General features: G+C 45.9%; 2 protein-coding genes across 2 annotated transcripts in view; one reads left to right on the forward strand and one right to left on the reverse strand.

Annotated features, from left to right (window-relative positions):
* Positions 1–402: 402 nt before the first annotated feature.
* On the forward strand, positions 403–11,845 carry ACBD7 (acyl-CoA binding domain containing 7). Its single transcript, XM_079777930.1, has 4 exons — positions 403–459; positions 10,113–10,230; positions 10,333–10,395; positions 10,477–11,845. The coding sequence occupies exons 1-4, from the start codon at positions 448–450 to the stop codon at positions 10,548–10,550; spliced, it is 267 nt and encodes an 88-aa protein (XP_079634056.1). The 5' UTR covers positions 403–447; the 3' UTR covers positions 10,551–11,845.
* Positions 11,846–13,784: 1,939 nt separating this feature from the next.
* OLAH (oleoyl-ACP hydrolase) overlaps positions 13,785–22,661 on the reverse strand; it is a gene marked incomplete at its 3' end in the record, with an annotated part of 29,699 nt that continues 20,822 nt past the window's right edge. Inside the window, exons 4-7 of the mRNA XM_079776264.1 lie at positions 21,300–21,399; positions 20,478–20,647; positions 14,233–14,315; positions 13,785–13,921 (exon numbers count right to left, since the gene is read on the reverse strand). Coding sequence (XP_079632390.1) covers positions 13,785–13,921; positions 14,233–14,315; positions 20,478–20,647; positions 21,300–21,399 — 490 coding nt within the window. The remainder of the gene's footprint in view (positions 13,922–14,232; positions 14,316–20,477; positions 20,648–21,299; positions 21,400–22,661) is intronic.

Below are 22,661 nucleotides of genomic sequence, written 5' to 3' on the forward strand. Positions count from 1 at the left end.
AAGGGTGTCTAGAGGCGGCTGGGGAGCCGTGAACGGTCTGAACAAACGCTGTCTACCGTCCAGGTTTCTGGGCATCATGGGGAGGATGGAGGTAAGTGAGGTCCGGGCCCAGGGAGACCTCGTTGGATTTCCTGCCCACAGCCTCGTGAGGAGGAACCGGGCAGCGAGCCCAGAGTGGAGAAGAAATTTAAATTCCCTTCCTTTCGCTTTTCCAGTTGCAGGCACTTGCAAGCTGACCATCCTCCGGAGACCAGCGCATCCAGGAGGCGGGAGGACCACAGCGGGGCGCCCCGGGCAGGGCGAGTGCCACTCACCGCCCAGCCCCGCCCTCCCGGACCGACGGCCCACGGGAGCCGGCGGGCGGGGCCGCGCTGCCCTTTAAAGATCGGAGGGAGCGGGTTCCCGGGAAACGAGCATCGGGGTGCAGCAGCGGGGGAGTGCACTGCCATGTCCCTGCAGGTGAGCCAGAGGGTGGGCAGGCCGCGCGGGAGGACAGCTCCCCAGAGGGTAGTGCTCTGGGGCGCGTGGGGCGGGCGGGACGCCCCGTGGCGGCGGTGCATCTCGGACCCGGCGCTTTGGGTCCTCGCCGGCGTCCTCGCCACCCGAGAGCGGTCGGCGCTGATCCCGAGGGCGCTCCCGCCCCTTCGCCAGCGCCCGCTTCCTGCAGTGGAGACCACCCCGGCGCCGTTCTTTGATGGCGAGCTGGGGCTCCTTATGGCAACTCCTGTGAACCCCAGGGACTGGTTAAGCGCAAAGTAGGCACCAGCCCGGGGAGGGTGGACGCGGGGGCGGGGGGTATCGGGGAGGACGGCGTGGCCCTGCCCTGCCCTGCCCTGCCTCCTTCCTGGAGGTGGAGGCGAGGACGTTTGGGGTCTCACTCGCGCCCCTTTGCTTTTAGTACAAACTAGGACTCTCTTGGGCAAGGGCAAATATCTGTAAAATTTCAATTTAAAAATACTATTTTTCTGATATGTGAAATATATATGTTCAGGATGGAAATTTTTGGGAAAGAGAACAGATATAAAGTAAATTAAAAAACCTCACTGAGGTGATCACTGCTGACTTAACAGGTTACCTACACATGTATGCCAGAAATATGTATGTGCACATGTATGTGTGCACCCAGGCATGTCCATGTGTATGTACCTATGTGCAAATATGTGGGTATATATAGACACTGATTATGCTATTATGTATATACATTTGTTCCTTTATGTAGCACTATGTTATCAGCATTTTCTCATTATTAAATATTTTTCTAAAATATAATTTAAAAATATCTGCACACAATTTCTTGAAATGAGTATGTCTCACTTCATTAACGATTCCTTAAGGAATATGTTATGGTGGGCAAAGGCACATGCTCCAGAGCCAGCCCATTTCAAATCCAAACCTCTCGCCTTCTTAGCCTGTGACATACTTAACCCTTCTGTGCCTCAGTTTCCTCATCTGAAAATGGAGGAGAGGGATTGTTAAGGTTAAATTTACTGTATGTATAGAGCATTTAAAAGTGCCTGGCATGTGCTAAGTGTCCAATAAGAATAAGCATGTCCTTGAACCTTTCGATATTTTTCTCTTATGTGTGGCATAATGCATATTGAACTTTACCCCAAATAATCAAATCTTTCAATGTCAAAACTTTCTTCCTTTTTAGCTTAGTACTTTGCTTAGTTTTGTTTGGCAAAACAAATGGTATTTCTGATTCAGCTATAACCTCAAATTTGTATTTTAGAATTACAGTATGTTTACTTCTGCAGCAAAGTTTTTAGGCAAGCTGACAGTGGTGTAAACGTGGACATATTTCTTTGATGATGAAAATAAAAGGCAGACTGCTTCTTCAAGAAAACACATCTTTTTGAGCTAGGGAATTCATTATTTCACAGTTGGCACATGTCTAACCCCTTTCCCTCCACACACACCTTTGTGCAGTTTGATTTTCCTAATTCAGTTTCTCAGTGGGAACGGATTGCTCACAAAGGCATTATCAGCACCATGTGCAATGACCATGTTCTTTGGCTGCAGAAAGTAAAGTTAGAGTAGGTGAGAGTCACCCTCGGGGGCTGTCTTCATCTGAAAGGAGATTTACACAGAGGCCAGGGTGGCCAGTGCTCCTAGGTAGTAAAAGACTGTGTCCATCTCCAGGAAGGCAGGATGCACCCACTGTGAGAGACAGTAGGGACACTGGGCTCACTGCTACACGGGGGTGTGGCCAGGGGTCCTTGTGGTGAACACAAGAGCAGGAAAGGGTTTGGGGAGAGGCCTGAATGCAGTTGTTTCGAAGACCCTCCACCACAGTTGCCAGGGAATGAGGCACATGTGCATTCATCCAGGATGTTAAGGACTGGGCTCATCCAGGCACTCAGCTCCAATGAGGCAGAAATTCTCACTGACAGCAGCAAGCCCAGCTCCACAGAAGCACAGGAATATTACTAAACATTCCCTTATGCCCAGAATACTTTGGAATTAAATGTAAACAGCTGTATATTTAAAGCTGCTTCTCACCTATGGTAACTTTCAGACCCCCCTCATATCCACTCACGAAGTGATTTACTCAATAAGGAGCACACAGGCTGTACCACTTGCCAACACTCTGAAAGGCCCGGCTCTTGCTACCAGGATGAATACTTATGTCTGCCCTCTATTGTGGATCTATGAGGGAACAAACATATACAGTCCCACCCAGCCTTTATGTTGAGCCCTAATAATTGCTGTCCATGCTGCCTGGAACCCCTCCCTGTTCCAGGCCATCCCACAAGCACTGACCTCCAGCTCAGTTCAGCTCTATCTCCTCTGGGAAGGATTCTCCTACCCCTACTGCTATTCCCTCCTCTTTGTTCCCAGAGCACCCAAATATCATATGACTAATGGCCTGGTGCACGAAATTCGTGCACATTAAAAGGGAATTAATTAGAAGAAATATTTTAATATTGCTATTTGCCCTTTCTCTATAATAGAAGTATCAGAGATGAAAGAAAATTAGTAAAATGTATATGAAATCTCCCTCCTGTCAGAGTCTGGGGCATTCCGCGGGACCTAGAGTCAAGTCCCCGCCCATCACCTGCACGCACTTCGAAAATGCAGGAGACCCAGACCCAGCCGGCACCACCCCCATTGGGTGAGACCCAGGCCCGGCCGGCCCCACCGCTACAAGCCCCTCCGGGTGGGGGGATGCAGCCTCAGGTCACCCGGCCCAGCACTGGGGCAGGGGGCACAGCCTGAGGTCCCCTGTCAAGCCCTGCTGGGCAGGGGATGCAACCTGAGGTCTCCCGGCCTGGTGCCAGGGTGGGGGCACGGCCTGAGGTCCCCCATCAAGCCACGCAGGGCGGGGGTCACGGCCTGAGGTCCTCTGTCAAGCCCCGCGGGGTGTGGGGGTGTGGGGGTGTGGCCTGAGGTCTCCCATCAAGCCCCGTTGGGTGAGGGGCAGCCCCTCCCTCTCTCCCCCCCAGCGTCAGGTCAGCGCTGAACAAGGACTCACACAAGCAGTGTCATGTCCCTAGCCGGGGATGCAGGCAGGCAGCTTCACCTCAGCACTGGGCGAGGACACGCACAGGCAGCCTGACATTAGCGCTGGGGGCAGAAGTCCCTGTCCCCATCCCCACCCACAGACTGGTCGTGACTGGGACACCTTAATGGACAAATTAGCATATTACCTCTTTATATGTAGAGATCATTATTGACCTGCTCATATCCCAGGCGTCCCTGAGCTCCTTGAGAGCTGGCTGCCCTGTTCATCCCTGGCTGCCTAGCCAATACGTGTGTTAAATAGTATGTTACATGTGATGAGTCTGGCAGGCAGAATCAACAGAATAAAATAAAAATATTTACATTCTTAATTGTATTTAATCCTAACACCTCCCTGCTTGAGATTGATAGGATCTTTTTTTTTTTTTTTTTTTTTTTTTCAGCAAAAGCTGAGTCTCAGAGGAGCCTCGGTACTTGTGCAGAATCCCATAGCAGTGTGTCTCTCACAGTGTCCCTTGCACTAGAGCTCATCATGGCTGGATGGGAAAGTCCTCAGAGAGGAGGGCACAGGGGAGCCACACCGTAGAGCAGGACTGTACCAAGTCAGGGTGCCAGGGAAGGGCGTGCTGGAAAGAGAATGATCCCGGGCCCTGCTCTGGGATGGGTGTCTCTACCTGGGGAGGAAGGAGGGAAAAGGACCCCTGACACTGACTATGAAACTGTGTCAGGGGCTGCACTCCTCTGGGAGAGGGTCTGAGACATGCATTAGCCTGTCCATAATATGAAGAACAATTTTCTAGAAACTTCTCCCTAGAAGGCAGGTACCGAGCCTCAGAATTCTAATCAAGGCTTGGCTTGCCAAAAGCAATTGAGTTGCTGTTACTGGAAAAGGGCATGAAACTTCAAAACAGGACACCGGAGACTCCTGGTAAACCCGAAGAGGAAGAACCCCACGTCTCTCTGAATAGCCCTGCCCTGCCTTGCCCTTAGGAAGCCCCACCATTAATGTAGCGTTTTTATTTTGTCCTAATTATAGACACAATACATGCACATTGTAGAAGATTTGGAAGGTATAGAAAGTATTAAAAAAAACAAACACAGAAAACTTACCAATAATCAAAGGTAATTTTTACATATTTTTTTATATTTCTTTCTAGTCTTTATTTTTTCCATATTACTTACAAAGCTGAGTGTATGAAAACAATTTTGTATTCTTTGTTAAATTATTTTTTAAAAGTATTTTTCTTGTCTTGCTTCATTGTGAATACTTTTTTTTCAGTTTTTTTTTTTCTAGGACTAGTTTATTTTTCCTCAAAGAGTCTTGTAATAAAAATAATACTAGTTAAATTTTACTGACCACTCACTATGTGCCAGGCACTATTTTAAATGTTTTACATGTGTTAACTTATTTAAATCTGCCTAACAACTTTGTAGATAGGTGGTGTTATTGGCCCATATTCCAGATGAAGAAACAGAGAGGTTAAGTAACTTGCCCAAGGTCACACAGCTCTGAAGTGGTGAAGCTTAGATTCAAACCACTCGAGTTCGAATCTGTGTTCTTAACCATGATGTTATGTATAATGGAGCTGACAATTTCTTAAAAGCATTCAGGAAGATGAGGCAGGGGTTTGTCCCTTGTCACACGCACCCTTGGTTCTCAGATTCCTGGAATAAATGGGGTCATTTTCAAGGTTATTTAGGTTGGAGACTCTGGTCTTCCATTTGCAAGGGATTTTTGTTCATTACAAAACAACTATTCAGTTGTGCTACTGTCCTGTCTTTGGTGCTGGATAGAAATTTTATCTAGCAGCCTTGCTGAGATCACCGGAGTTCTGAAATTACAGTGGGGCTATCTTCTTTCTCTACCAGGCATTTGGTTCTTTGTATCAAAAGGGAGCTCTGGGTTTGGAGAAAGAAAATGCAGGGTGGGGGTAGAATGCCTCACTGAGACTGTCTTTTTTGATACTCGACAATTACTACTTATCCCTGGTTTAAAACAAATAACATTAGGTAAAATATAGTCTATTAAAAAATAGAATGGGAAACTTCCAGTCAAGATGGTGGCTTAGCCCAGCCAGTGTGGCTCAGTGGTTGAGCATCGAGCTATGAACCAGGAGGTCATGGTTCGATTCCCAGTCGGGGCACATGACTGGGTTGTGGGCTTGATCCCCAGTAGGGGGCATGCAGGAGGCAGCCAATCAATGATTCTCTCTCATCATTGATGTTTCTATCTTTCTCTCCCTCTCCTTGCCTCTCTGAAATCAACTAAAAAAAATAAAATAAAAGATGGTGGCTTAGGTAAACACTTGCCTCCTTCCACAGCCACATCAGAATTAAAACTAAACTACACAACAGTCATTATTCAGAACTGCCTGAAATCTGGCTGAATGGAAGTCCTAGAACTAGGGAATTAAAGAAGAAGCACATAGAGACTGGTAGGAGGGGCAGAGATGTGAGGGCTGGTCCCACACCCACATATGGCAGATAAAAATTGGGAGGGATATCTCTGCTGCAGAGGTCCCCTTGAGGAGCAAGGGGCTCAATCCCACTCCAAGCTCCCAGCTCAGGGTTCCAGTGCCAGGAAGAGAAGTCCTTATAACTTCTGACTGCAAAAACCAGGAGATATTGAGGCTGAGGGAAACAGAGAGATGCTGGAATCCCAGGCAATTCCTCTTAATGGGCCCTCACTTTCTCCCAGACATAAGTGCTAGTAGAGCCCATTGTTCCTTTGATGAGCTTTCACCCTACAGAGCCTGCAGGTAGGCACCATATCTGAGACTCCATCAACCTGGCTCATATAGTTTGCCCTGATGATTTCCTGAGGCTCTGCTCCACCCAACTTTCAGGCCTACCCAAGCTGTTTGTCCAGTGGCTTTCCATAGGAATGGCTTGTTGCAACTCATGCTTCAGATTTTCTGAAAAAAAATCTATCGAACAAGCAGCATCTAGCATCAGTATGCCCAATACCTCTCATTAAGTGGCCCCAAGCCCAGCACTAGCAGCAGCCAGCCTTGGTTCACAGTGTGGCCTTACCTGAGCACCTCCAAGCCCAGCACAAGTAGCAGCCATCTGCAGATCACTTTGTAGCTCATGCCAGGTGGTCCAGAGCAGAATACAGGTGGCAGCTGATCTTGGCCTGCACCTCCTGGGAGGCGCCAGGGCCAGTGCACCCAGTAAACAGCTTTAGACCATGTCAAAGCATCACCACCCAACCACCTCCACAAGAAACACACTCAAGGGGCAGACTCAGCAGGCACTAGAGCCCCATTGAAGTAAGTTCGGCTCTGTTGAGTGGGACCCTGCACAGTTGATCTTCAACAGTGATTGGAGATTGGTGGTCAGAGCTCAGTGGTTGGTGGTTGCAGTCAGTCCTTGCAGTTGATTGGCATGGGGGTAAATCCATCCCATTGACATGCCAACAGTAATCAAGTCTCAACTATAACAGACCACACCAGGGGGGAGGGGGAACCTCGAATGCACAACTTGGGTGATCAGAGAGGCTGTGTCACTGGAACCTATAGAACACCTAGAACACCTACTATATTAGGACACTCTACCAATCCTGGAAGACATAGCAGCTCTACCTAATATGTAGAAACAAACACAGGGAGGCTGCCAAAATGAGGAGATAAAGAAACATGTCCCAAATGAAAGAACAGTACAAAACTCCAGAAAAAGAACTAAACAAAATGGAGACAACTAATCTACTAGAAGCAGAGTTCAAAACATTGCTTATAAGGATGCTCAATGAACTTAGTGAGAACCTCAACAGCATAAAAATGACCAGTCAGAAATTAAGGCTACACTAACTGAAATGAAGAATAATTTACAGGGAATCAACAGTAAAGTTGAAGCCAAGAATCAAATTAGTGATTTGGAATATAAGGAAGTAAAACACACCCAATCAGAACAGCAAAAAGATAATGAAAGCAGAAATATTGCCCTCAGAAACTACCTAGTCCATTAAACAGGTACAAATAATATAGATTATATAGTATAGGATTGCTTAAATGGGGGAGGGGGGAGCCTTTTTCAGCAGGAGGAGAGGCTCTTGGCAGACAAAAACACATAATCCCTATATCTGGACTGATAGCCAGCCATATGCAGTATACTGCCAAACCAGTCATTAAAAATTGAACCGCTTTCTTACACCTTACACCAATCAGCTGTTGCCCTTAAAACCCCTCCTCATAAAAAAAAATAAAACAAAAAACAAAAACCCTCCTCAGCCCCTTAGGTTCTGCCTTCCCAGTTCACCCAGATTTGGTTCTGATTGGTTGGTTTCTATGCCAGTCAGCATCAAAAGCTCTGCCTCCTAGGCAGCCATTGGCTCCTCACAGTTAACCCAGATTTGGTTTTGATTGGTTGGTTTCTATGCCAGTCAGCACCAAAAGCTCCACCTCCTAGGCAGCCATTGGCTCCTCACAGTTAACCCAGATTTGGTTCTGAGTGGTCAGTTTCTATGCCAGTCAGCATCTCTGGGCCTGATTACAGAGGTGGGCTGATCAGCAGCCACCCCAGGCTGCTGGCAAGCGGGCTGAACTGCTAACCTTTGGGAGAGAGAGAGAGGCTTGGCTTCTCTCTCCAGGCCTCACCAGCAGCCGGTTGCTGCTGATCAGCCCCGCCTCTCTCTCTCTCCCAGAGGTCAGCAGTTCAGCCCACTCACCTGCTGCATGCGCAGTCTGATGTTCTTTTGAGCCTTCGGTCATTACAACCCAGGCTCTTTATATATAGAGATCTTTTTGACAAAAGCCATTGTGACAGGTGTGAAGTGATATCTCATTGTGGTTTTTTTTAAATTCATATTTATTGAAAGTATAACAGATGTCCCTTTTTTCCCATTGACCCCTCCTAGCCTGCTCTGCTCCTCACCCCAGGCCTTCACCACACTATTGTCTGTGTCCATGCATTATGCATATATGCGTACAAGTTCTTTGGTTAATCTCTTCCCACCCACCCACTACCCCTGCCTTTCCTCTGAGATTCCACAGTATGTTCCATGCTTCTGTGTCTCTGGATCTATTTTGTTCATCAGTTTACTTTGTTCTTTAGATTCCACATATGAGTGAGATCATGTGATACTTATCCTTCTCTGACTGGTTTATTTCATTTAGCATAATACTCTCCAGGCCCCTCCATGCTGTCTCAAAGGGTAAGAGAGCCTTCTTTTTTACTTCTGCATAGAATTCCATGGAATACTAGTAGATGTAACACTACTTTTAAAAAAATATGTATTTTATTGATTTTTTACAGAGAGGAAGGGAGAGGGATAGAGAGTTAGAAACATCAATCAGCTGCCTCCTGCACACTCCCCACTGAGCTGGGGATGTGCCCGCAACCAAGGTACATGCCCTTGACCAGAATCCAACCTGGGACCCTTCCGTCCACGCTCTATCCACTGAGCCAAACTGGTTAGGGCTGTAACACTGCTTTTTTATCCACTCATCTACTGATGGACTTCGCATTTCCTGGATGATTGGTGAAGATGAGCACATTTTCATATGTCTGTTGGCATCGGTATGTCTTCTTTGGAAAAAATGTCTATTCAGATCTACCTCTCATTTTTAATTGGATTGCATGTTTTTTGTTATTGAATTGTATGACTTTTTAATAGATATTTTAGATATTAACTCCGATCAGCTATATGATTTTCAAATATTTTCTTCCATTTGGTAGGTTTGTCTTTTCATATTGATGGGGTTTTTTTGCTGTGCAGAAGCTTTTTAGTTTGATCTAATGCTACTTGTTTACATTTGCTTTTGTTGCTTCTGCTGTGGGTGTCAAATCCAAAAAAATTATCTCTAAGACAAGTTTCAATGAGCTTGCCACCTATGTTTTCTTCTTGGAGTCTTATGCTTTCAAGTTTTACATTCAAGTCTTTGATCCATTTTGAGTTGATTTTTGTGTACAGTGTTAGATATGGTCCAGTTTCATTCGTTTGCATGTGGTTGTCCAGTTTTCCCAACACCATTTGTTGAAGAGACTGGCTTATTTGTTGTAAATTAGATTGACCATATATGCATGAGTTTCTTTCTGGGCTCTCTATTCCATTCCATTGACCTAGGTGCCTGTTTTTATGCCAGTACCCTACTGCTCTGAATAATATAGTTTTGTATTATAGTTTAAAATCAGAAAGCATGATGCCTCTGTATATTTTCTTTCTCAAGATTGCTTTGGGTATTTGGAGTTTTTGTGGTTCCATACAAATTTTAGGATTGTTTTTTCTATTTCTGTGAAAAATGCTACTGGACTTTTGATAGGAATTGAATTGAATCTGTAGGTTGCTTGGTTGCTTGGGGTAGTATGGACATTTTAACAATATTAATTCTTCCAATCCAAGAACACAGGATATTTTTTCCATTTACTTGTGTCATCTTCAATTCTTAAACACTGATAAGTTGAACATTTTCAGTATTCAGAATTCTATTTTGTTCACCATATCTTGCCTATGTAACACATAAGTACCTGGAGTGGGGTCCATGAATAAGTTATGATAATTTTGGTTGAGCCAGAGCAATAGTAGTATTTCAGTTTGCATCTCCCTCCCCCTGCTCCCCTGCGTTCCCACTGCTTGGTGGTAAAAGCCCCCAAACAGATGGGCCTGCGTACACTTAGCAAATGCACTATGTGCCTTCTCTCCTTCGCTTTAGGCTGATTTTGATAGAGCGGCGGAAGATGTGAGGAAGCTGAAAGCAAGGCCAGATGATGAAGAACTGAAAGAACTTTACGGGCTCTACAAACAATCTGTAATTGGAGACATCAATATTGGTATTTATTGTCATCTTTAAAATAGTGATATGCTTTCATCAATGTTTATAGAAGCACAGAGTAAAAAGTAAACCTGAAAATATGTCATTCTTCTTTTGGCAGAGTGTCCAGGAATGCTAGATTTAAAGGGCAAGGCTAAGTGGGAAGCATGGAACCTCCAAAAAGGTTGTTAATTCTTAAATTCAGTGAACTTCCTTAACTTCCCAATGCATCTGTTAGTGAGATGATCTGTTTGTATCTTTCTAGGATTATCGAAGGAAGATGCCATGAATGCCTATATTTCTAAAGCAAAAGAGCTGATAGAAAAATATGGAATTTAGAATTCAGCGTATGAGAAAACTTTTCTTTTGAAGCCTTCGTAATGGTATCATGACCTAACATTTAGAGGAGAAATGCACTGTTAACTCATTACATTCATGAAAATTTTTGCTAGTAACATGAATTATAATCTTTAATTAGAGGTATGATTAAACTATATATTTAAGGAAATTTTGCTTGCTAAAAACCAGGTGGTTTTTTGTGTTTTTGTTTTTTTTACATTTAAAATAATTTATTTAGGTTTCTGATTCATCACCTGTCAGAGACTAATCAATATAAAGAGATGATTCTAAACACTGTTTTTAAAAATTATTGCTCTGGTAGTGTGTGCACAAAACATTAACAATTGTTTGTTCTTTTTAAAAAATAAGTATATTTTTATTGATTTCAGAGAGGAAGAGAGAGGGAGAGAGAGATAGAAACATCAATGATGAGAGAGAATCACTGATTGGCTGCCTCCTGTACTCCCCACACTGGGGATCGAGCCCACAACCTGGGCATGTGCTCTGACTGGGAATCCAACCGTGACCTCCTGGTTCACAGGTTGACGCTCAACCACTGAGCCATGCTGGCTGGGCACAATTGTTTGTTTTTTGGCTTATCTGTTTTTCTACAGTGCTGTAATCAACAGTTTTTAAAGAACCAATAACAAAGCTATTCCTTTGTTGCACCATGCAGCTTTGGGATCGACACTGGCATGGGCCTGATTCTAGTCCTGAAATATACTATCTAGTGGTAATATACCTCTTATGTTGAGTTTTATCAGAGTGAAAGTGTAGAGTCTGAAATATATCGGCCCAATACTCAGTTTTTCTTGCTGGTACACAGACTCTCTGAAAAAAGATAGTTTCTCTCTCTTTTTTAATCCTTACCTGAGGATATGTGTTTATTGATTTTTAGAGAGAGAGAGAAATATCAGTGTGAGAGAAATATAGATTTGTTGCCTCCCGTACACACTCTGATCAGGGATCGAACCCACAATCTAGGTATGTGCGCTGACCGGGAATGGAATCCACAACCTTTTGGTCTACAGGACACGACTCCAACCAACTGTAGCCACCCCAGCCAGGATGAAGATAGTCTCATTTTAATAGTTCTAAAATATGTTTGAGGTTTCATAGGCTACAAATCTACCCAAAACAGTGTACCTTTATTGCCTGCATGAGGGTTCAGGTTTGGTATGGTATGACCAGAGGGATAGATTGATTTCATATGACTTTAAAAAAAAAATCTAGATTCAGTAGTTGAATTTCTAGGGGGTTATGCTGAACGGAAAAAAGCCAATCCCTAAAGGTTACATACTGCCCCATTTCTGTAATATTCTTGAAACAGACCTAAAAGGCCAAACAGGGACTGCCAGGGAGGAGGGACACAGGTGTTGTTAAAAGGGCAGTGGGAGGAATCCTGTGGTCTAGGAATGTTCTGTATCTTGATGATATGAATGACAATTTCCTGGTTGTGATGTTACACTAGATGTTTGTGGGATGTTAGTATGAGGAGAAACTGTTTCTATATTATTTCTTTCAACCACATGTGAATCTACAATTGTCTCAAAATAAAAAGTTTAATTAACAATAAATCTACTTGATTTCTAATTTGGAAAATTTGTGGGTTTAACAATGATTCTCATTTCTATTAAGTTTTGCCTCAAGATGAAGTCTTACACAATGAGTCAACATCCAAATCCAACAATGAGAAGACATCAGCAGCGGAGGCCTGGTCCTTCCAATCGAGGCCTTGAAAACTCTCAGAGCTATTCCCATGTGGACCCCACCTCCCCAGGTGGAGAGGCAGGTGAGAAAGCTCACCCCAAAAGCTGGCATTGGCTCCTTGGTGGGATTTCCATTTGTGGACTATAATAACTAAAAATTATTTAAACTAATAATCAAGAATCTAAATTACTTTAGTAACAATTCGTCTGTAAGGGAACCCTGGAAGTCATATACCAGAGAGTAAAGCACAGCACAGCATGTACTAAACATTTAACATCATTTGCTTGAGGCTATTTTTAGCCCAAATTTATTATTATGTGAATTCTAGCTCAAAGCCCTTTTTCCATAACGCATTTTATGTTATTTGTACTTTCTTAAAAAGTACTGGTAAATTCTGAAAAATATCTCCTGTATGCATTTTCTTTGATCTTATTTACTAAGACTTTATATATGATTTTAAAATTGCTAAAAAACATGAACCCATATTATGTGATCCTAAACATACCAATGCTTTAAAAGTTAACATTTTCATATATGATGCTGGGTTAAGCAGTTTTAGCCATAAGCAAGAGACATCGGTTACATCAATCAAGTACTAGAGTTTATAGTGAAGATCCACAGGAAATAAGGAAATCAGGATGTCTGAGAGAATAGCCAGGATTCCAAGGACAAACAGTTTGGGAATTGCCGGAGCCTGCAGGATCCACACGGCTCAGAGACACAGGGCCTCTTCATTCTCATTGGGAGCATCTGCAGATCCCACCTGTAGTCTTCATTGTTTTGACCCAGCTCATTTTCCCATCCCTGCTTTTTCCCCTTTTTGCTCCTGTTTGCTTCCAGCTGTTCTGCTTCCTCCTCACATCAACATCAAATAGTCACAGAGTGAGGCTGAGGTGCCTATGGGACGTGGCGTTTGTACTTGGCCACTCCATACTCCCCCTGGGTCAAAGTCAGTCACTGCCAGGGCAGCAGCAGGGCCACCCAGAGCCAAAGGGCAATCGATGTAGGAGGAACCCACCAGAAGAGGGCAAGGGCTCCCCGGCACTCTGAGTACCAACAGAGCAGCCGGCAATGATTGCTTAGGACCATCTTGTTTTAACCAAGCAGTAGGTTACATTTTCTAATTAATTGGAATGAGCCTATAATTCAAAAGATTAGATCAAGCTTTGAGCCCGTGTGCAGATGAAACAATAATTTAATTTCAAGCAGGTGCCCTGTCTGCCATTTTCACTGTTAAAATAATTGAATGTAAAAATGGATCATTTACTAAGCAGGAATTTTGTTGACAAACTTCCCACAGATGAGACTCAAATGAGATTCTAATACAAATACATACTATCAGAAGTATGCTTGACCCATCTGTCTTTTGTCCCCAGATACAGGTGTGTATATATAACAAATCCCCCGACAGTAGCAAATGTATAGCTTTCCAATTTCTGAATGAAAACAATGAACTACTTCTGAAAATAAAATTTTAAGTATCATATAATCACTTTGACTTTTTAAGACCGGAAAAATGTCTAGTCAGGCAAGCATCGATATTTCTAGACACTTGGTTATGTAGTTCATGATGAAGGTCTCATTGGAAGTTTCCATGAGATAAAAGTGATTTCCTGGACGCACATGAATATGAAAACTCCCACTGATGACATCTTTCCAGGCTAGAAATAAACAGAATTATAAATTTAGTAACAAATGACACCAAAAACAACAAAACACATACTTCCAGATATTACCTTTCAAAGACCTGACCCCAATGGCAAGTTGGTTTCAAGGTCTCATGTTCTATAAGTCCTGAATTTTTAATTTCTCTAAGACCTATCAGTATACAGCAGTAGTACCTGCATTCTCTCATTTTACACACGACTGACATCTCTCCATTTATATTAAATAAAACTTGGGCCCGTTTTCTACTCATTGCAGTAACTGCTGGTTGAACTTTATTTCAATAAAATACTCAAAATTATTTCACCTTCTATATCCTTTACTATATCTTCAGATCCAACAAAGCATGTCAAGTCACAAGATAGAATGGCCTCAGATGGTGCATTAAAGCTGTAAACAGAAAAGAACCAGTTAGTAACTTTTCCCAGGATCTTTCCTGAAGTATTACCAGTGTCACTTGAATGAAACAGGGTGTGTCCTCACTTCTTTCTCTTTTGCTGTTTCTAGCAATTCAAAAAAAATTTTACCAGCCATATTTCCACATGTCAGACTGTGGTCCCAGCCATTTTCTAAGATCATCTAACTTCTAGAACAGTACAGATGGCAGCTGGATGGCACCTGGGCCCCCAGTCCAACTCAGGTGAGGCTGGTTACAACTAGGCCCTTTAACTGCCATTCTCCAGAGACAACCAGCTCTCCATGGTCCAGAGAGAGTTGCAACCAGCAGAACAAAAGCAGGTTCCCTGAGTTGGTTCCACACATTCTTAGTTCAATCACAACAGCTTATTGAGTGTGGTGCTGTCTGCTGTGTTGGCCACTAAGAACCTGTGGATAAACAGGGTCTCTTTCCTCCTGCAATGTGTAAGTGCTGCCAAGGAGGACCTGCGAACACTTGACAGTTGGGGGTGAGGTGGCATTAAGCAAGGTCTCAAGGAAAAAGAGTTGAATCTGAGATCTGAATTAATAGGACAAAACTTGGCAAAGGGGAGAGAGGCAGCAGGGGAAGAGGGAAGAGAATGAGCACAATGACTTACAGAGAGTAAAGGGGGGATTGGGACAAATTAAGGTAAAAGAGGTGGGTAAGGGCCAAGTCTAGGCCTCATAAAGGATTTTGGTCACCCTTAGAATGACAGGAAGCCACCCAAAGGGTTTAAGGCAAGTGTGCTGTGAAAAAAGTTGACTTCATACATCTGGGTATAATGTGGGACACAGGGTCTAGGATCAGCTCACTGGCTCTTTCAATAATCCAGGCAAGAATTCCCACTCCTAAAAAAAAAAAAAAAAAAAATCCCCACTCTTGCCTAGAAAGTAGAAAACTAGAAGTGCCTCTCTCAACCTGATGATGAGAAAAAGCCCAACAAACTACAAGATCACAACTCCTTGAACTCATCAGAGAGCTGGGTCTGCAAGGCAAACTAGAAAAGAAATTCCTAGGAGGGCCAGGCGCCTTTAAGGAGATGTGAGGCGTGCAGACTGGCTCACAGGCACAAAGCACGGAGGAAGGGGTGTCTGCTGGCCATCCAAGGAAGAAGAAATCAGCTAAAATGTTACCAGAGTGCTGGAGATCAAGCAGGGAGGGTGGGGGTTGGGGGGAGGGGTGTTGTCAGAATCCACACTGCTCGCCGGCCTTTTCCCGCGGGCCTCACTGCGGGTGCACGAGAAAGACTGGGAAGGCTGTTCCCGCCGCCCGCGGCCGCATTGAGGTTCTGCAAACCCAGACTGAACGGGGCTTTCCTCCGCGGCCACACAGATCGGAGCGCACCGAGCCCGCGCGGACCGGCGGCGGCGGGATCCGGGACCGGGGACCCGTGGGCCGGACCGCCCCCCGCCGCTCCCCCGACCCATGAAAGGGGCCGGGCGACCCTCCGAGGAAGGACTTGTGGGGGGCGGGCCCGGCCCGGGCGCCTGGGGCGGCGGCTATTGCCGGCGCGCGTTCGGCGGGGCCGGGCCGGCGGCGGCGGGAAGAGCCCGCACCGGAGCCGGAGGAGGAACCGGCGGGGGCGGCCCGCGAGGGAAGCTTCCTGCCCCGCGAGCGGCTTCGCCACTTCCAGCGCCACCGGCGCGCGGGCAGCTACCGGGTGGGCAGCCGCCAGCGGGGAGGGCCCCTCGCCAAGGTGCGCGAGGGGCGGCACGTGCGGGCCGGCGAGAAGAAATGGGGGGGAACAGCCTGAGGACCGAGACCGGCCCAGAGAACCGGGGGTTCCCGTCCGTCCCCCGCGGGGCTCCGGGCCAGCAGGGCCAGCGGCAGAAGCACCGCCCCCTCTCTCCGAGGTGCTTGTGAGTGACGGGTGGGCACTGCCCGTCCCACGGGCTCTTGGTGCTCATTGGCCCCCAGGCCCCCGGACCTCGGAAGGCGCCTGAGTGCTGCCCACGGACGGGAGTACCACCCGGTGTTTTTCTCTGCAGGCGTGGCCCCCCGCGCGGGCAGGCCCAGAGCCACAGTGCGGGGGGGGGGGGTCATCCTCCCGGAGATGACCCCTCGCCCCAAGGCGTGTGTGTGTGTCATGTACCTGGGAATGGACACCCGTCTTGATTATTCATGGTAGCTGAGCAACCTGCTCTCCTGGCTGATGGAAACGCACAGGTCACCCGTGGCCTGGCCTTATTTTAGCAAACCTCCCCCTTTGCTTGGCCTGGGCTCCGGCCACGGCCAAGTGCTGCCTGGAGTTCCACACTCTCGGGGGGTGGGGGGCGCTGCTGGTTGTCTGGTAAGAAGGACGCAGGGAGGAGGGGGACGCACGGGGACCCGCAGACTGATGCCTCTCCGTGGCCGTCGCTGCCCACTCAGCGGGCAGTGTTTGTGGTCCACTGGGGGCCTCCAAGTACCCCCCTCAGAGGCCTGCAGGGGCCCTTGGCGGTGAGACACGGGACGTCCTGACTAGGTTTCCCGCTGACCTTCTCTTGCCTGTTGCTGGGGCTTCTGTAGCAGTGACCACCAACCACGGGGCTTAAGACAACAGAGACTCGCCAGGCCGGTGTGGCTCAGGGTGAGGTTCAAAGGTCAGGGCACATGCCAAGATTAGGGGCTCGATCCCCCAGTAGGGGGCGTGCAGGAGGCGGCCAGTCAATCATTGATGTTTCTATCTCCCTCTCCCTTCCTCTCTGAAATCAGTAAAAATACATGAAAGAAAGAAAGAAAGAAAGAAAGAAAGAAAGAAAGAAAGAAAGAAAGAAAGAAAGAAAGAAAGAAGGAAGGAAGGAAGGAAGGAAGGAAGGAAGGAAGGAAGGAAGGAAGGAAGACTGGGAACAAGGCAGGAGGCCAGAAAGAGCCCCCTGGGTGGGGCAGGTGGGCAGATAGGCCATAAAATGGGCACTAAATCCCAGCACCTACCCAGGCCCTTCTTTCTTACTAAGCAAAAGCCTCCAGCTGCTGGAAGCGGGGCATCAGACACTCTCACTCCCCTGCAGGTGAGGGCCCACATCTATACCAACCACAGACACAGGCAGGCATGCTGAGTCCCACTCACAAGGCCCAAGCACAGGGGACCTGCCTAAGATGGGAGCTCAAGACTCTAGGACGTCCAACAACTTCCCATCTTACCCCAGAGGCTGACACCACACGTCGGGTAACAACTGTCTGTCAGTGGGGACGGACTGCTCTGTGAGGCACAGGAAAGACTGGTGCATTGAGGAAAACTCTCCAGCAGCCCAGTCCCCACGCTGAGCACACAGTAACACTAGGGGACTTGGAAGCTGGCATTTCCCTGAGGAACAATAGTAACAACAAAAGCCAAGCAGGTCATCTCCAGTCTAGATCGACTCAAATCCCCGTACTTATAGCCTGATGAGATGTGCTCAGGTCCAGGTGTAAAAATATGTCCTGCAGTCTCTGTTTGACGCATGGTAGCTGGCTCTCAATAAACAAAAATCATCCGACATAAGAAAGCGAGAAATAACTCCATCGTCAAGAGGCAAAGCAACGAAAAGAATCAGACTCAATAAGACCCGGATGTTGGAACTATCTGACAGGGACTTAAAACACCTGTGTGTGAGATGTCAAAGGGTTTCGTGGAAAAAGTGGACCACATGTGTAGGGCAAATGGGAAATTTGTTAGAGAGGTGAGAACTAGAAGAAAGTCAAGTGGAAATTGTAGGAACAAACTGTAACCCAAATAAATTCCTTTGACAGGCCCATCAGTGGACTGGATACAGCTGAGGAAAGAATCACTGAACCTGAAGATGATCAACAGGAATTATCCAAACTGAAAGGCAAAGGCGGTTTAAAAAGGCAGACTATTCCAGAGCCAAGGGACAAAACCCAGCAGCCTCGCATGTACTAGTGTACAATCAGGTTCCAGGAGGAGACAAGAGAACAGCACCAACGCTCAGGCAGGAGACGAGGAGCTTGAGTGAGTCGGGAGCTGCCACAGATTTCCATTCTGGCCACCAGGCTCTCAACCCTGTGGTCATGGAAGCAGAGAAGACAGAGAGGGGCGCTATAGGCCTGATTTTATTTTATTTTTATTTCTGGAAGCAGCTGAGAGCTGCAGAGACCAGAAGAGAGAACAGACTGAGGAGGTTGAAGGAGAGATTGAAGGAGTGGGAGTGAAGAGGGAAGAAGAACCCAGAAAGCAGGGTTCGGAGAGAATTTTCGGAGTTTGGAGAGAGGGGGCATATGTTGTGAGTAGCTATTACACTCGGATTTACTGGGGGGAGGAAGAGAGTGCTGAGAAGGTTTTCTCTGTTGTATGAGTGCAATATCCCTGTGAGTGATTTCTCTTTCACTTTGGTGTTGGGAGGTTTCTCCGGAGAGCTGTTGAGAGTGTGGCTAATGTTGCTGCCTTGGATAAGCCGCCTGCAGCAGTCTTGAGTGACACTGGCCTAGATGACAGCTGCAGAGTCGCAAGTAAGGGTGAGTCCCCCAACAGCCTTTGTGATAAACAGTCTCTCCTGCCTCCCAGAGCCTTCCCCTCATGCATCCCTTAGACAAGACCCCCGTGAAGCTTACCAAAACCCCACTTTTTTTGTTTGAATTGACCAATCTGGCCTTGGCCCAGGAACCCCAAAGCACTTTGCCACAGATGCTATAATAAAGGTGTGTGTCCCCGTCCTGCCACACTGTCTGCCTACACCTACCTGCCCCCCCCTGGGCCCTCCAGGCGTGCCGCGGCCCTCCTCCAGGGCCCGTGGGTAATAACCCGATTTCACTTCCTCTGGGAGGCTGTGGTTGACCGTGGCCCACCACCGACACCCTGAGGCTCTGCTAAGATGTTAAAGCCACAACAGCCTTCGGTAGTGAATTTTTGTGGTTTTTTTTTTTTTAACTGTAGTAGTTAGTTACGTTGCCAATCTGACCTCATTTAGTCCTCACCGCAACACCTGGAGAGAGTTTTTATTCTCTGACAGGTGGGACACAAACTGTGAAAGCAACTTGCTCTGAATCTCACAGTTGGTAAGCCACGGGCAGAGGGTTTTGATCTTGGGAGGCCGACTGGACAGACAGCATGTTTAAGCATTGTGCGAGGCTTACTGATTAAACCAGCTTTTGCCTACAGCCTTTCATTGGATGTCCACAGTGACTTGGATTACTTTTCTGTTTGGGGGCAGGGAAGGACGTGATGTCAGACTGGTTTCTTTGTGCTCAGCCAGCGGCACAGGCAGCTTATCCCTGTGAGACTCACACTTGGGCAAAGATGGCTGGGACAGAAATGGCAAGAGGAATAGACTTCGGTCACCAGGGCGCAGCTGGTGAACTTAGTGCTAGAATGGAGATGGCAGTGCACGGAGGGATGTGTCATAGGTGAGTGGGATTGTCTGTTCTCAAGGCGCTTCAGGTACGTTCCACTTTTTGAAGATATTTGTATAAACTTCTCGTCACAAACACTGCCGTGGCGGCCCTATGCCTAGTTGTAGCCTTTGTGGGGGAAATAAAAGAAACACGGGCCCAAGCATCTGCCTTCTAGGGACCTACGTGGAGGAGACAAAGCCCAGGCAAAATTGGAGGGGTGCGTGACAGAATCTAATGGTGACGAAGGGCCGAAGGCTGGCCCCTACTCACTGCGATGGGGAAGTTAGAGCCAGGGGCAGGTTTAGGTGATTGGGGAGGCTTTACAGAATGTTAGGTCTCCAGGCCTCCAGAAGAGCCAGCCTCAATTCATACACCCCAAGCAATGGTCAGATGCCATGGGGTTAAACGAGTTCTGGAACAGAATTCACAAAAAAGCCAACCACTCCTTCCTCCCCGGTTCACCTCCACACAACTCAGAAAGGAGGGCTCTGCTCCGGCCCTTGGAGAAGATGGGGGTGCCTTGGTGTTGGTTTATTCAACACGTACATGTTATATGATAAAACGTGTATGTTGAACCACACACAAATACACACACACGTAAAACAAAGATATGCTCTATTTATCTTTCATTTATATCATTTCTGTGCCCACGCTCCATTCTAAGCCAGTAAAAATATCACAGTGGCTCCAAAGGAAATAAAATCAAACTCTTAGGATGTTATCTTCCTGAATAAGCAGTCTCAGGGAACTGCCAACCTGTATTTTTCTACAGATAATTATTTATTTTATTATTTTTGTTAAAAGCATGTGTCTCAGTTACTTACGTGATATTGTGAAGAATGCGCGCATCTGCCATCAGTCTGGACAGATATTGTTGAGAAACTTCCTTGTCATTAATGAAATCCGTGGGAGTGCCTCCCAAATTCAAAATGAAAGAGCGAATGTGCTCTTCTGACAATTCTTCATCTTCAGGAACGCGATACCTGGCCTTTGACTTGAAACGTGAACAACGTAAGTCTAACATTTCATAAAACATACTCGTTCATAAACTGAAAGCTCCCTCTCCAGGGAAATGCCAGCAAGTCCGGGTCAGAAGTGGACTTCTTTATCTACAGGTTTCGGGGCTGACCTCTTTTTTTAAAAAAAGCAGGGAGAAGCAAGTTCCCCTCCACTAGGACCCAGTGTCATAACGCCGCTGTGTGGGCCATGGGGCCTTCCTTCCGAGGGGGAAGCGAGAGCCAGGCCGGAGTGTGGGCAGCACAGCAGCACTGACTTGAAGAGCCAGGGTGGTAGGAAACGTCGAGGTCACTTTCCCCTTTGGCAAGTTCACGTATTCCTTCCTGGCTCTGACCCAGGTACTTAGCTGAAAGTTGATTAAGTTCCCACCCGACCCAGAATGAAAGAACAAGCACTTTGGGTCAATCATGGCTTAGAGATACCAGGGACTGACCAGGAAATGGTTAAAGTACATTTCAGAGAAAAGGGGAAATGATAATGGAAGAAATTTGAGGGTGTTTTCATGAGCCAATAGGGTCTCACCATCATCCCCATGCTGGACCAGAATTCACCATATAGGGAAATAGCGTCGTGATTTCCCCCTCATTTCCCTCCTCACCACTCACCCTAAGGAAAATGAAATTACTTACATGAAGAGGAGTTGCACTTGACACAAATAAATGCATCGGTTCTAGCTTATGTTTTTCTTTTAGGTGTAGTGCAGTCATAAAAGCAATGTAGGCCCCCATACTAAATTTGGGAAAGAAAAACATGATAATAACTGTTCAACAAAGTCATGGTAATCCACTGAAAGTATATAAAGACAAGGATCGTAAAACAGCAATGATCATGACATATGCAAAGAAAGTATAAGTTACTTAAATAATAAAAGTGTTTATGGAGGGTATACTTCCAACAACTTATATCAGCATCAAAAGTGTTTTAAGACATCCTAGATAGTTCAGGCTAAAATTTAGTACTTACTTCCACAATGCCTTGAAATTTATTTCAGTTTCCTTTTGTCCCTTCAGCTCTCTATCACTAGGCCTGTGATAGTATGTATCAGCAGTTCTCAAAGTACGGCCTGGTTTCCCCTGGGAATTCCTGAGATCTTTTCACGTGGTCTATGAGGTTAAAGCTATTTTCATGACAATGCCAAAATGTTATATTCCTACTCTCATTGTCTCCTGAGTGCATAGTTGAGTTTTCCTGAGGCTATGTGACTTGGGATACTGCAACAGTTTGAATGCAGAAGCAGAAATGAGAATCCAGCTGCCTTCTATTCAGCCAGACAATAAACAGATTTGCAAAAGTGTAAAACAATGCCTTGCCTCTCACTAATTTTGAGAGGAAATACAGTCTTTTACTTAAAACTATTATTTATGACAACATGCAATGGGTTTATTAATATTATTTTAACATATGTATATTTAAATTTCTTAGTTTTAATTTCTAATATAGTAAATATTGACATAATATCACACATAAGCAAAAGCTCTCTGAGGTCCTCAATGTTTTTTAAAAGTATTAAAACAGTGTTGGGACCAAAAAATTTGCGAGCTACTGTACACATTATGTAAATATGTTTTGTAAACAATACTGCCAGAGATTACTTTGGTAAATATCTTAGGGGAGGAAAAGGGAAACTCAGTCCCATGTTCATTGCTGATGAAGCGTAAATTGCAGGTAATTTGGAAATGTATATTAAGAGCTCTAACAATGGGCATATCATTTAACTGAAATTCTGAAATTTATATCAAGAAACTTATGGGATATATGCAAATTTTTCTACAAAAATGTTCATTGAAAAAATTTTAGAGACATTGCTTTTTATTTTTAAAAATTTTATTTATTGTTGACACCATTATAGATGTCCCCCTTCCCCGCCTTTACCCACCTCTACCCAGCTCCCGCCCTTCTCCCCCTTCCCCCGCATCACCACACTCTTGTCTGTGTCCATGGGCCATGCATATATGTTCTTTGGCTAACAGCAAAAGATAAAAGTAACTATG

This window comes from Cnephaeus nilssonii (assembly GCF_951640355.1).
Source record: "Cnephaeus nilssonii genome assembly, chromosome: 1".
Taxonomy (NCBI): domain Eukaryota; kingdom Metazoa; phylum Chordata; class Mammalia; order Chiroptera; family Vespertilionidae; genus Cnephaeus; species Cnephaeus nilssonii.

Excerpts from the sequence above, each read along its gene's own strand:
- ACBD7 (XM_079777930.1), top strand. Across the intron at positions 10,231-10,332 it reads AATTGGAGACATCAATATTG|AGTGTCCAGGAATGCTAGAT; the intron begins GTATTTATTGTC and ends TTCTTTTGGCAG. Across the intron at positions 10,396-10,476 it reads AGCATGGAACCTCCAAAAAG|GATTATCGAAGGAAGATGCC; the intron begins GTTGTTAATTCT and ends GTATCTTTCTAG.